The sequence below is a fragment of the Zingiber officinale genome, chromosome 8B (assembly GCF_018446385.1).
Source record: "Zingiber officinale cultivar Zhangliang chromosome 8B, Zo_v1.1, whole genome shotgun sequence".
Classification (NCBI taxonomy): Eukaryota; Viridiplantae; Streptophyta; class Magnoliopsida; order Zingiberales; family Zingiberaceae; genus Zingiber; species Zingiber officinale.
Genome location: NC_056001.1, coordinates 51,940,348 through 51,953,475, shown reverse-complemented (window position 1 = coordinate 51,953,475; position 13,128 = coordinate 51,940,348). Strand labels below are relative to the sequence as shown.

Sequence of the window (13,128 nt, the reverse complement as noted above, 5' to 3'; positions counted from 1 at the left end):
AGAGGATTTGCTTGGACCGGTCGGTTCAATCGATAAGTAGCGCGGCCACTAGTTCAGTAATTCGTTTGATTTTCAAAATGCTACATGATTGAACCTGAGAGTGAACTCTTTCAGTTTGATTTTAGTCATATTTATAGATCTCCAATTTTATGTCCTGTTTTAGTAATAAAAAAAAATAAAAGATAAAAATTAATATCTCAATTTCTATTGGCCAATTTACATTCATCCCCTCTAATTAAATTTATTTTTAGTAGGTTTTTAAATTTCAAATAAAATCAAGAAGTTGATATTTTTTGCACCGACAATTATCATCATTGACACGGTTTAAGAAAAATGATAATAAAATAGAATAAAACTACTGCTATGAAGATACTCGTGGTTCTTTATTGGAAGGGTTTTTTTATAACTATTAATATAAATGAAGAAGATTAGTGCATAGTTTAAAACAAATGTATTAATTATTAGAATAGCAAATAAGAAATACATTTTATACGAGACAATATTTTTAATAATAGTCAATATTTTTTAGATTATCTATCGTTAAATGCGTAAAAGGCAAAATAAAGATAAATATTAATTTACTTTCCTTTTTAATTTTCAAATTCAAGAATTTCAGAAATATAAAAAAATAATAATTTATATATTTATAATTTAATTCTACTGTCCTTTGCAATGGTCCCATGGTCTAGTGGTTAGGACATTGGACTCTGAATCCAGTAACCCGAGTTCAAATCTCGGTGGGACCTTTTTTTGTAACTCAAATAAATAATTTAAAAGATTTACTATAAAAAATATATTTTTTCTTTCTTTAATTATTGAAATGTCAAAAAAAAGCAGCACATGAATACTTACTTTCTTAGAAGATAGAAAAAAACTTAATAATAATCCTAAGAGATGTAATTAACAGCTAAAAATTATCGGTTTAGGCACTGATTGATGAAACTATAAAAAATTAAATAAACTATAAAAAATATATTTTCCATTTTCTAATTATGAAAATTATGAAAAAAGCAATTAGATGAATACTTTCTATTTTTTATTTTAAGAAAGATAAAAAAAACTTTATAATAATCCTAAAAGATATAATTAATAATTTTTTACGGAACTACTAGATAAATTTTTAAAATTATCTATTTGGATATCGATTGACGAATCAAACGATTTTAGATTGACATAAAACTAAATTATATGTGTTCAGTTAATTCTTCTGATTATATCTATGCTCTTAAACATTAATTTTACCAAATATACTAACAGCTATGATTTTTTCTAAAAATAAAACATATTCAGTTCAAAAAATTATTACTTTCAATATATTAAGTTAAATTAATATTTGATGACATGAATATAATCAGAAAAAATAGACAAATATATATAAATTAATTTCATATCAATACGTAATTTGCTAAAAAAAATTGAATATAATTTCAATAAATTTAATAAAAAAGAGTATTACTCGTTCTTCTTTTTATTTTATTAACTAGAAGGCCTACATAAAAAAAAATTAAGTGTGCAATTTAGTTTATTTGAATAAAATGAAATAGATTGTTTTCCATTAGTCATTAAGGATACCTTCCCTCAAAATTAAAAAAATAAAAATTAAAGCTCAGAGGGGTTTTCATTTACCCCGATGGGTACTCTATGAATGCACTTATATTAAGTTCATTGTGTTTCGTACAATAAATAAATATAATTTACATATATACTCGTTTGGTCCATCAATCGATTTTATCTAAAATCGACTTTGATAATAAAAAAGTAAATCAATCGGCTAATTTACTTAAAATTTTGATATTTCAACACAGAGAAAAATTGATTCGACTGTTGAAAAAAATTAATTAACTGATAGAGATAAAACGGAAAATAGATACATGAAGATTTGATAATTTTGACATTTCAACACAAAATAAAATTGATTTGACTGATGAAAGAAATTAATCAAAACGAAAAATAGATACATGAATTGGTAATTTGAATATAATTAATGTCTTTCACATGAAAATAATTTTAAGAATAAAATGTTAACCCAAAATATTTTTTAAAAATTTATCTAATTTCTAATAGCTACTTGTACTTATTTTAACAGTAAAATTTATATTCATACAGAAAATCCTAAAAAAATTGATAACATTCAAAGTATCAAGAAGTGCATTGAAGAAATGAATTGAGCTATCTTGAGATTGAGCTCCTCATACCCTATCGCCAACTCCCTCAAGGTGGACATGTTCAAATCATGTCGCCCTTTCGTTCGAGCAAAAATCAAGTCAAAGCTTAACCCAAGTAAGTAAGTGTCGTTCGAAGCAAGCAAAATTCAATCTAGTGGAGTAGACGAGGATCATCAGTCTAGCAAATAATAATTGGAAAAGAAAATATCAATCTAGCAAAGAAAGAAAATTCTTTGAAGGATCTTGTTAATATTAAAGGAATACTATAAGGCACATATAGTTATATAACAAATACTTGCAAATATCAATAAAAAGCAAACATAAGAAGAAGGGTGACTAAGTGAAAGCCACCACTATCTTCATGCATCAACTCTAACTTTTGAAATTCTTCACGACTCACAACACTGTCATAACATCAACCTTCGTTGAGCCACAATCTCAATCCTCGATGAGCCTTGGCTTCAGCAAAGAACCTTTTCATCCGCATCACTTGCATGGTTCAGGGTTGATTTTGCCGGAAAATTGAGCTCGAACATCAAGACAGACAGACATTGCCTGGTAGAGACCTGAACTCGTGAGGTCGATGTTCTCGAGCTTAAGCCCTTGGCACGGTAGCCCTTTGCTGCATTTTAATATCATTGCCTCCCTATATGCTGCTGTTCCTCGAATGTCTTTGAACTTGATGTCTTTTAGTTGCACACGCGAAGATGCCTATCAAAATGTGCACAAAGAAATTGCTTTTAGTGATATTAATGAAGCAAGTTAGCATGATCTATGTAACCGTAGCCTTCTATACAAACCGAGTGGTCGCAATAGGCAAAGGGGCAATAAGTTTGGTCGACGACTACGGGGCTTCCAACATTCTTCATGATGAGATTTTCAAAGGTTACGTTTTGAACTGTAGTTTGAACAGGCGAGTTCTCCCAAGTCTTGATGCGCACTCCCATCACCGTGTCAACGAAAGTACTATCTCTCACAATGATATTCTTGACATCCTTCTCAGTGTTGTACCTTCCTAAGCTCCCAATACTGTTGTAAAAAAGGAATTAATATGACTGAAACATCAAAATGATACAACTATAACAATCAAACACATGTCAATGATTAAAGATTGACAACATTGTGTGAGGTAGCTAACCTAATGCCATGGCCAGGACCACAAGCGATCCCACTGATTGTGACGAAAGAGTTGCCTTGTCCAATGGAGACACAGTCATCACCCGTGCCAATGTGAGAATTGGAAAGGGTCACTCCGGAATTACTCTCTAGGTGAATACCGTCGGTGTTAGGGCTATTGACTGGGGCCTTGATTGTGATTCCACTGCCTTTAAAGTTATTGTTATTCATCAAAACTATGTGGAAGAACTTGCTGTTCACAGTTGTTATATCCTTGACAACAGTGTTGTTCGTGTTTACAATGATGAGTGACTGAAAACACAAAAAAGCATTAGATCTTAATAAAAACACAGAGTTTAGCATTAGTGGAAATTCAGTATAGGGATGAGTACCGATGGTAGTGGATTGCAGTTCTTCTGTGTTGGGCATTTGTTGAATGGCCAAGACACTTCTCCTTGAGCATCGAACGTCCCTCCGCCAGTCAAGGTCAAGTGGTCTAGCCATCCGAACGCCACCCAACCACGACGATTCACGTATTTGTTCAAGTCCGTCGACGCTTTCAATGTTCCCTACATTCACAAACAAGCAATGGCCAGGACAATTAGCTCAAGCTACATAGTTAAAGCGCTTCTCATGGATCATGAATGTAAAGTAAATGAATTTTAAGAGGTGACAGTGAGCTTGCATGAAACTGGAATATCAGGTCATTGACATCTTTGCAAGGGCCACTGAATTCGATAGGGTTGAGGAAGTATGTTCCAGCGGGAACCAAAACCTTTGTTCGTCCAGATGATGCACAAGCTTTTTTCCATGCTTCCATAAATGCCTAGATCAAGCATGAAAGTGTTAGCAAACACATTCCTGATGGAGAATTCAAGCACATTCCTAGACTTTGATACCATAATTTAAATGATAGAAGAAAAAAAAGAGAGAAGTAAAAGTTATAATGAAACCAAAGCTTATAGCAATATTCACAATTCAGATCATAGAAATTTGCATCCTGCTCAAAGCTACTGAGTTAGGCAAAACCACAAACACATGGTGGGCAGAGATACCGAACCTGGCTGTCATCAGTCACGCCGTTGCCCTTGGCACCGAAATCCCTCACATTGTAAGTTCCGCTCGCCCTCGCCACTGCAATTCCATGGCACACGAAGTAGAAGCAGAGGCAAAGAGAGATTAGCTTCATTTCCATTACCATCTCTGTGATTTCTCCTCTCCTCTTCTTTCCCTTTTTTATTTTTTTTTTTATTTTTTTTTGAAATCTCTACGATTTCTTTATTTATCGAATCGAGAGTTGAAGCTGTGATAAAATCGATCGAAAAGGAGAGATTTTATACCTGCTCGGATGCCTCGAATTGAGAGGCGAGTAGGGGGCGCTGCTTGATCATCGCAAACGCTTTCCTCGCCATGGCGACAACATGGCGCTCCCCTCCGTTCTTCCTGCGGAAAAGTATTATTAATAATACTCTGAACTTTACAACCCTAAACTTATCCAGAGTTAAATAAATAAAAAAAAAAAAATATATATATATATATATATATATATATATATATATTTTGAATTTTCATACATTAAAAGTCTTTAACTCTTGATAAGTTTAGGGTTGTAAAGTTTAGGATTTAGAATTGAATATAATATGGGAGTTTTTTGAAAGTTATCCTAAATAATTTGATGAATTTTGAAACTTCGGAGGATAATTGTAAAATTAGACACACTTTAAGGACCATAATGAAAAACTTTGTAAGGACGAACATGCATTTTGAAAACGTCACGGGTTGCGTTTAGAAAAAACCAAGTTGTTTGCCTGAACCGAGGGTTCCGTTCCGGTCCTTCGGGAGTCGAGCGATAGCAACCTCCACGTGATCCAATAGCCGCTTTAAAAGCCTTCCCACCGAGAAGGCAAGAACCCTAATCCCCTGCGGCTCTGACTCCGTCCCTCGCGCCTCCTTCTCGCCGTAGTTGCCTCCCCACAGACATCGAGATCGTTTCGCCGGCGCCGACTGCTTCTGTTCCATTGTCGAGGTAGCAGCAATTATTCCCCCCTATGTTTTTGGCTTGCTAGCTGGTTACGATTTCAATTAGATTTTGCTTTGAAAGGATTCTCTTTGTGCTGTCTTCAGTCTATTAGTAGGATCAAGAGCTTTTGTTTCACTAAATTTCTGCATCCACGCATTAAAACGGCGATTGTTTGATTTCTTGGTGTTTTAATCAGCTGAATAGAGGAGCTTGTTGAATTGAACTTTCGACGATGGGGGTGGAACCACAAGGAAACGGATTTTCTGTAGATGGTGCAGAGGAGGGGTTCATCAGTGATTCTGAGGCTTTTGCTTCTGTTATAAATGTTCTCGATGGTGTTCGGATGGTAAGGAGCAACTTTTCCCTTTTTTTTTTTGCAATTTTTATGTGAGAATAATTATTAAGAATCAATGCATTACCAATTATTTTTTGAAATGGGGAAAAGATCCATGGTTAAATAATTTAAACATAATAGTCATCTATAAGGTTGGTGCTACGCCTCTAGCCTCTATTTAAGATTAACTAACTTCTCCCTTTACTATAGCGTTTTTCCTTATATGTATAGGATGGGTGACGATTAATTCATTGGATATTGTATATTATTTGATATTTCTTTTGTAGAGAGACATTCATTCTGTGTTGTCTTACGGAAGACTTAACTGGCACATTTTTACGGGCATTGTGGATTATCTTTGTTAATGGAGTAGTATTTTGTTATGCCATGTAACTATCTAATTACTTCAAAAGTTGTTTAGCAACAGATGATAGCCCATCTATTTTTTTTAACCATGCTCCAGTTTTAGTACTTCTGGCCTTCAAATTATTTGTTAAGTTACACAATGGTGATTAACCCATTTATTTTCTTTCTAGGCTCCATCTTTAGTTGCTCAGGTTGATAAGGAGCAGTACTATTACCTGGTTTCTGTGGTGAATCCTGGAAGGAAAATTGGACCAGTTGATGAAGCTTTAACAGTGGTTGGTATTTTTATGCGCACAGATATTTATTCTTAAACTTTATGAAGTCTGATATTTTCTCACTTGATTTTTCAGACAGCATTGAAGGCACTAACAAGAGCCGTCTTCAAGATAGACATTATGTACCATGGCGCTCTATTAAATAATGTATGTTTACATAGTCAAGTAGAATCAATATATAAATTTTCACTCACTCCCTATTCTCCAAACTTAATAGTAACTTATGTTTTTCTACCGCATGCCCCTGAAGATTTTTCTAACATCCATATGGGACTATGATTTGGAGACAAGGAATGCATTCTTGGAATTGATCACTACAATGGTACGCATCTGTAAATAGAGAGAAAAAATTTCCCAATTTAATCCATATGCATCGCTCATGTAATCTATTTTGTTTGATGATACCAGGCTACACTACCTGATAAATTTCTTGAAAATTGCTTACATGTGCTTTTGTGTAACTTTCGCCCACCCAATTGGCTAAAGGCGCCATTTTGTCACTCAAAAAGATGGCTTATGAGAAAGAAAGAAGTTCATAGCGAACTTCATTTGGCATTGCATTGTATTACTACTTTAGTACCTCTTGCTCCAGTGAGGCTGAAATGTTTAATTGAAAAACTGATGTCCAGAGTCACTGAAGATAAATATGTAAGTTATCAACCAGAGAAATGAAATGTTATATGTCAAACAAACTGATAAATGTCACAATTTGCAGATTATGGTAACTTATGTGGAGGGTTTGCTTGGACTAGAAAAAAATGAAATTGGAAAATTCCTTGGAAGCACAGTAATGGCAAAAGTAGTAGATTTGCTCACAGACTTGGATGTAAGTCTTGTTCATCTTGGTTTTTTCTTCATTTTTTTATGATAAAATTATTGGTGCAAAATTCTCATTGTCTCGTGTGGCAGGTAAACATACCTTGGGAAGACATTCTACAGGAAGAACAGAACAAAAGTGTATTTGTGATTGAACTTGGAGATTCTAATCAAGATGATGAGCATTCTGTAGGATATGATATTCCACATATGTTTTGTTTAATTTTCCATATTTAAATTGGTACTTATATGTTTTCCTTTTATTTTCTTAATTTTTAGTCCATCAAACAAAATGGAGTTTTAAAGTGCAATGTTTTTGCCGACAAATTGGATGGCTTGATGGTGGTAGTTTGTGACCATCTTAAATCCTGTGCAGACACTGGTTGTTTATTAGAGGTGAGCTTCTAAACCTCTTTACTTCTAGAAGTACTGGAAATCTTTCTATAAGTATATATCAGTGTTTTACATAGAAATTCTGTATTATGTTAGGTTCTTTAAAGATGAATGTAAAATATGTAATCAATTGTACACAGAAAAAGTGTCTTTTCCTTTATAAATATATTAATGTTAGAGTTTCTTTGCCTGGACTATGAAAAATCTACCTTTTAGATTGTTTTAGGCACCAAAACATTAAATATGCATCAGGAGATAAAAACATGCTATATTTAAAGATATTAGCAATTCTATAACCATTTAAGCAGCAAATTTGAAGGTGTCATTATGCCGTTCTGATTTTAAGCGCACTGGAGAATTGTTTATTGTAGGTTTTGTGTATTGTTTCTTGGTGATTGAAAGTTTATTAAGCACTTGATTTGAAAAAGGAAAAAAGTTTTGTCAGGTAGAAACTTCCAATATATAGAGTTTCTAGGTCGATTATATTACTTATTGCATGGAAATATCCTTCTTTTTTGCATCCTTGTAGAGTTATAGGATTACTTGTGAAGTTTATGTTTATGCAGCAAGACATCTTGCTTATCATTTATCATCAGAGTTAAACAAGTTGATACAAACAAGTCTCAATCCTAATGCTTTTCAGCTCCACAATTAAATTATTTACTTAATGAAAAATGGTAGAAAGAAATAGGGAGAAAACAGAAGTTAGTTATGCATATAGAAGTTTGTCACATCAAGAGACACTGTCATATTCTCCCTATTTTCTTCCTCCTATTTCGCTAAAGTAGGCCCTCAGTAGGAATTCATTGTATGTTAATATTTATGTAAACTAAGAAAACAAAATATGAGTGGTGGCATAAAGGTAATCCCCAGCTGCCCAAATTGTAGTCAGAAAGCTCATTCTCTGACAATTAACTCAAACTTATGTTTCTATCTCTTGGTTATATAGATGAACCAACAGTCTATTAGACATGTGGAATAGGATAACTATTAAGTGGCAAGAATAAGATAACTATAAGTGGTTTGTTTTATGACCCTTGTATGATGAACTAGTGGAAGTTTGCCTTTGAGCGCTTTGCAAACCATTTCACATTCCTATCCTGTGAAATAGGTGTTTAACATTCATTAGATTTGTGGAACAAGAGAACTATAAGTGGCTTGTTTGATGACCTTTGTATGATGATTTAGTGATAGTTTCCGTTTGAACACTTTGGGAATATCTTTTGCAAACATTCACATCCCTATCTGTGAAATAGGGATTTGATAGGCTCTCAGAAATCTTTCGAAGGGCGGTGCTAAAACTTCACAAGTCAAAATTTACTCAGGTAGCTTTCTTTTTCTGTTTCTTTTGTCTTTTTTGATTTATTAAGATTTTCTTAGAATCTTTGTTCTAGTATCTCTAATTGATTCTCTAGGCTAATCTTGATTTTTTTTTAAATGAACAGTTCCTGATATTTTATGCTTGTTCGTTGGATCCTGACACATGCGGTTTGAAATTTGCTATTCTACTAACAGATATTTTTGTTTCAAAAGATGAAGATCCAGATTCCAGGTAATTTCGAGATTGATACTGAAATTACCATTTAACAACCTACTATGAACTGGGTATTTTCTAGTTACATTGTTTAAACTTCATTGTAAATGTTTGTTACTGCCTTTTTGGCTGTATTTTGCAACCCAAAGTCCAATCTATCTGTAGCAGTGGAACAGAATAAAATGAGGGCAAAATTTGAGATTTTGAATCTTGATTTAATGCAATTCTTCTTCTAGAATAAATTATGGGATGACGGATGCCCATTGACTATCACGTCAGAGAAACATATATTGATTGTTATGAATTACTTGTAGTCTCACCCAATCAACACCTTATAGTTGTTAATTCCCTGAAGGTGCCCCCCAACTGTACAAAGTTTTGCTTCTATTGTTGTTCCTAGATTTTGACATTCAAACTTCCACTTTTGTTTGTCATGGTGTTCTTCTATTGACAACCTGTGTGGGTCATAATGAATGAGCATGTCGACAATTGTTATTTTCCTGCCAGTAGGTGGTAGCCTTCCACTAGCACAGAAAAGATTTAAAACATTGTACATTGACTTTATGTTTGACTAAAGGGTTTTGATTATCAACTATTTGTTGGATTGTCAGGCATCCATCATCATCTTTGTTAGAATTTGATAGGTGTTTTTTGTATTTGAACATGAAGGTTTATGCTCGGTTGCTTCACATCTATTTTCATAGATGCAATTGGTTTTCCATGTACATTTGTTTTTATAAGGTTGGAGGGCACAATATTATTGCTTTGGTTATTTATACATTTTTACACACTATTCGGCATTGCTTAGACAAGTTGGCTATTGACCATGGATTTTTGTCTAAAAATTAATGCCACATTTTAAGATATTATGGAATACATTGATTCGAAGGGGAACTTTGGTGCAATGGTAAATTTGTTACCCATCTGACCTAGAGGTCACATGTTCGAGTCTTGGAAATTGGGATAAGGTTGTGTACAATAGCCTTGGTGCAATGGTAAAGTTGTTGCCCGTGTGACCCAGAGGTCACAGGTTCAAATCTCGAAAACAATTTGCAAAGCAGGTAAGGCTATGTACAATATACCCTTCTCCGATCCCACATTGGTGGGAGCTTCGTGCTGCCCTTTTTACGAAATACACTAATTCTCTTGATTCATTTTAGTGTGAATGCTTGTAATGTGTCATCATATTTTTGGTTTCAAATACAGAATGAAGGCCGTTGCGTATCTTGCAAGTTATCTATCCCGTGCTAAGTTTATTTCTTCTTCCCTGGTCACAAGTATACTTCAAAGGTTTTATTAATTTCCTTGTCTTTTGTTCTATATTGATTTGTGTTTATGTTCATCTTGTTGATATTTTGGAATCCCAACTCAGATTGGTCGATTGGTGTTTTGAGTATTGTCAATTGCAAGAGAGTCGGGAAAAAATGATCAGCCCTCAAGCAGACCGAATCTTTTATTCTGGATGTCAGGTCAGTTATAAGTTATTTCTTGTTACTCTCTTTGACAGTGTAATATTCCTCAGCTTTTATGCTAAGAATGCTATTTATTATCTTCCATTTTATGGGTGATCTGATTGGTTAGTGATCTTATTAGTTACTAGCTCTTCTATATCTTACTTTTATAAGCATTTATAATTTACTAAAACCATGGATTAAACTTTCAAGCTGGGGTGTTCAACGTAGGTTTGAATTTACAATTTCGCCTATCAACCGCTTAAATCTGTCGATATAGATGATAGGTTCATGGTTTCCGGTGTCGAGTCGTGCCAGTTGGCATCCACAAAATCTATTGTTCTGCTTGCACACAAGACAACCTTAACACTGACTTTGTGCAGCAGAAGAGTAAACAGAGAGGGAGAAGTGGAAGTGATACGAGAGGAGAGAGGAGAGAGGAGAAAAAGAGATAGGCATGGAGTACCAGGTATTTGACGACGAGAAATGGCGCAAGCGACGATAATAGGCAGGCGACGTGGCTTGGGCAACATGGGTGTGTGGCATGGAATCAGATGATAAAAGGAAAAAAAAAGAGGAAAATAATTAAGGTTTAGGTTTGCCTTTAAAATAAATCCTAATATTTTTTTAATAATATCATAACTTAATTTTAATAATATCATATGCTAATTTAATAACAATAAATCAACTTATGCTGTTTTAAAAAATAATTTAAAATGAAAAAAATAATATGATAATATTTAGTATTGATAGGATTTATAAATTTATATCTGTGACATTTTCTTACTAAAACAAGCGCACTGTACCTATATATCAAATTGTTGTATGGTCGTATTTGACAAAGTACCTGCCTTGTTTTCCATATCATTCCATGATTGGAAACGCTACACAGATCCACCCTAAATTGACCAATTTTTAAAAATTTTAAGAAAACACCATCAACCTGGTATTTTTGTATTTTTTTTTCAGATTACAGTTTACAGCATCTTTTCTTCAATTCCAACTGTTTCCCTGTTACAGTGTATTCCTACCCCAATCTTTTGAGAAACTATGGATTGGCCCCGGCCTTTCTTGATTCAGCTTGACCGATCTGGATGCCCTGGTTCAATATCGGTCAGTTTGCAAAAACTATGGTTTGAATAAACCATAGTATATATTGTACCTTGGAAGGTGTGCAAATTCGTTCTCATAACCCAAAATTAAGCCTTCACTATAACTTAGTTTTTGAGGGAGGGTAGCTTAGTATATTGCCATGTAAAACATACTATCATCATAGCCAATTGTTGTAGTTTATTAATTTTTGTAAATTCTGTTTCTTTCTTGTCTGTAGGCTGTGATGTACATTCTATGTTTTCGATTGCGATCAATCTCAGATGTTCCTCACCTGAAGCAGCTGCTCTTTCACCTGCCACTGGATTCTATCCTGTGCCATCCAACCTTGGATCCTCTTAAGGTACGCGGACAGAATTTATTTTTCCCTTAGCAAAATATTGAACAGACTTATGAGTCCTGCAGAAGGAATACTATTTTTGTAAAAATAGTAATCATCCATTGATCTGATGCCAGTTGCTTGTGCATTTATGCAGGTGTGTTTGCCCTTGATCGTTCAAGAGTTCCTCAGACAAGCAAGTGCTGCCCGGTTGTTTAAGAAACCCATGCCTTATTTCTACGACGACTCGTTTGAATCTGAATTCTCAAAGGCTTTTGGAGGAATCGAGCGTTTGGACATGTTCTTCCCATTCGATCCATATCTTCTTAAAGAATCCGACAGGTCCATTACTCGTTCCTAGTGACAAAAATTCATTAGATCTGCTTATTTTACATGCTCTCCAGAAAAATCGTTTGAAAATATTGTTGTATCTCTGCACTAATTCATCCTTGAGATCGACTCTGAGAACATGATCGTTCTTTTACTGAGGTCATTTTATACTTGTGAGGCACACTATCTTATTCCATCTTTGTTCTGCAGATTTATGCGCCCCAATTTTGAGTTCTGGGACAATGTGAGGACAACATACAGCAACTTCGACGGCGACGAAGTGGATGATGAGCTTGAGGACCTTGATGTTCCCAATTTCCCTGATGATGCAGGGGGCTACGAAGTGCATAACGATATTGACTTTGACAATGAAGATGACATCGAACTACCGATGAGCAAAATGTCAATCACCCCAAAGCCTAGCTTTCTGCACCCGATAGCCACCAACTTCAGCCAGCCTTCGCTGATGCCCGCAAGAATAAGACCGTCTCAAAGCCCTCCATCACCTCGACAAGGGATTTTATCCAGGAGGGAGTGGAGGGGTTGAGGCAGCAGACGCTAAAGTTTGCAGATCTTGTATGCTGCTACATCATTGTTGTAGTGTTAAATATTTTTAGGTGAGTCCATTGAGAATTTATTTATATTCCTTCGATTCAATTCATACAAGCTAATTAAATAAACAAGTTTAAATAACTGTTAAACTAAACTAATAAACTTGATAAATATAACTTCATAAATAATATTCTTTAGCCATATTAATATTGTTCTTTAACCATATTTATTAATAAAATTATTATAAATAGTTAAATAAATAAACAAATTTTTAAAATGAATAAATAAATTTATATTATCAAACTCAATAATAAAAAACAACTTAAATTGAGAGCTTAATTCATTTT

The 13,128-nt window shown here is 34.1% G+C and overlaps 2 protein-coding genes and 1 non-coding gene across 3 annotated transcripts; 2 read left to right on the top strand and 1 right to left on the bottom strand.

Annotated features, from left to right (window-relative positions):
* Positions 1–674: 674 nt before the first annotated feature.
* TRNAQ-CUG lies at positions 675–746 on the top strand. The gene has a single exon. It is a non-coding gene; the product is annotated as a tRNA-Gln (tRNA).
* Positions 747–2,394: 1,648 nt separating this feature from the next.
* LOC122013816 (exopolygalacturonase-like) lies at positions 2,395–5,300 on the bottom strand. Its single transcript, XM_042570040.1, has 8 exons — positions 5,139–5,300; positions 4,622–4,766; positions 4,342–4,415; positions 3,967–4,107; positions 3,674–3,850; positions 3,304–3,593; positions 2,966–3,194; positions 2,395–2,876 (listed from the first exon to the last, which is right to left on the bottom strand). Exons 1-8 carry the CDS (start codon positions 5,298–5,300, stop codon positions 2,652–2,654), a joined length of 1,443 nt encoding a protein of 480 aa, XP_042425974.1. The 3' UTR covers positions 2,395–2,651.
* On the top strand, positions 5,146–12,856 carry LOC122015344 (RNA polymerase I-specific transcription initiation factor rrn3-like). Its single transcript, XM_042572183.1, has 16 exons — positions 5,146–5,307; positions 5,498–5,647; positions 6,172–6,276; positions 6,352–6,423; positions 6,527–6,598; positions 6,685–6,924; positions 6,992–7,102; positions 7,186–7,281; positions 7,372–7,488; positions 8,742–8,810; positions 8,931–9,037; positions 10,226–10,309; positions 10,392–10,488; positions 11,801–11,923; positions 12,057–12,241; positions 12,440–12,856. The coding sequence occupies exons 2-16, from the start codon at positions 5,534–5,536 to the stop codon at positions 12,774–12,776; spliced, it is 1,929 nt and encodes a 642-aa protein (XP_042428117.1). The 5' UTR covers positions 5,146–5,307; positions 5,498–5,533; the 3' UTR covers positions 12,777–12,856.
* The last annotated feature ends 272 nt before the right edge of the window (positions 12,857–13,128 follow it).

Excerpts from the sequence above, each read along its gene's own strand:
- LOC122013816 (XM_042570040.1), bottom strand. The coding sequence starts at position 5,300 with ATGGAACAGAAGCAGTCGGCGCCGGCGAAACGATCTCGATGTCTGTGG. Across the intron at positions 3,851-3,966 it reads ACCTGATATTCCAGTTTCAT|GGAACATTGAAAGCGTCGAC; the intron begins GCAAGCTCACTG and ends TTGTGAATGTAG. Across the intron at positions 2,877-2,965 it reads TTGCCTATTGCGACCACTCG|GCATCTTCGCGTGTGCAACT; the intron begins GTTTGTATAGAA and ends ACATTTTGATAG.
- LOC122015344 (XM_042572183.1), top strand. The coding sequence starts at position 5,534 with ATGGGGGTGGAACCACAAGGAAACGGATTTTCTGTAGATGGTGCAGAG. Across the intron at positions 7,489-8,741 it reads ACACTGGTTGTTTATTAGAG|GGATTTGATAGGCTCTCAGA; the intron begins GTGAGCTTCTAA and ends TCTGTGAAATAG. Across the intron at positions 10,489-11,800 it reads TCTTTTATTCTGGATGTCAG|GCTGTGATGTACATTCTATG; the intron begins GTCAGTTATAAG and ends TCTTGTCTGTAG.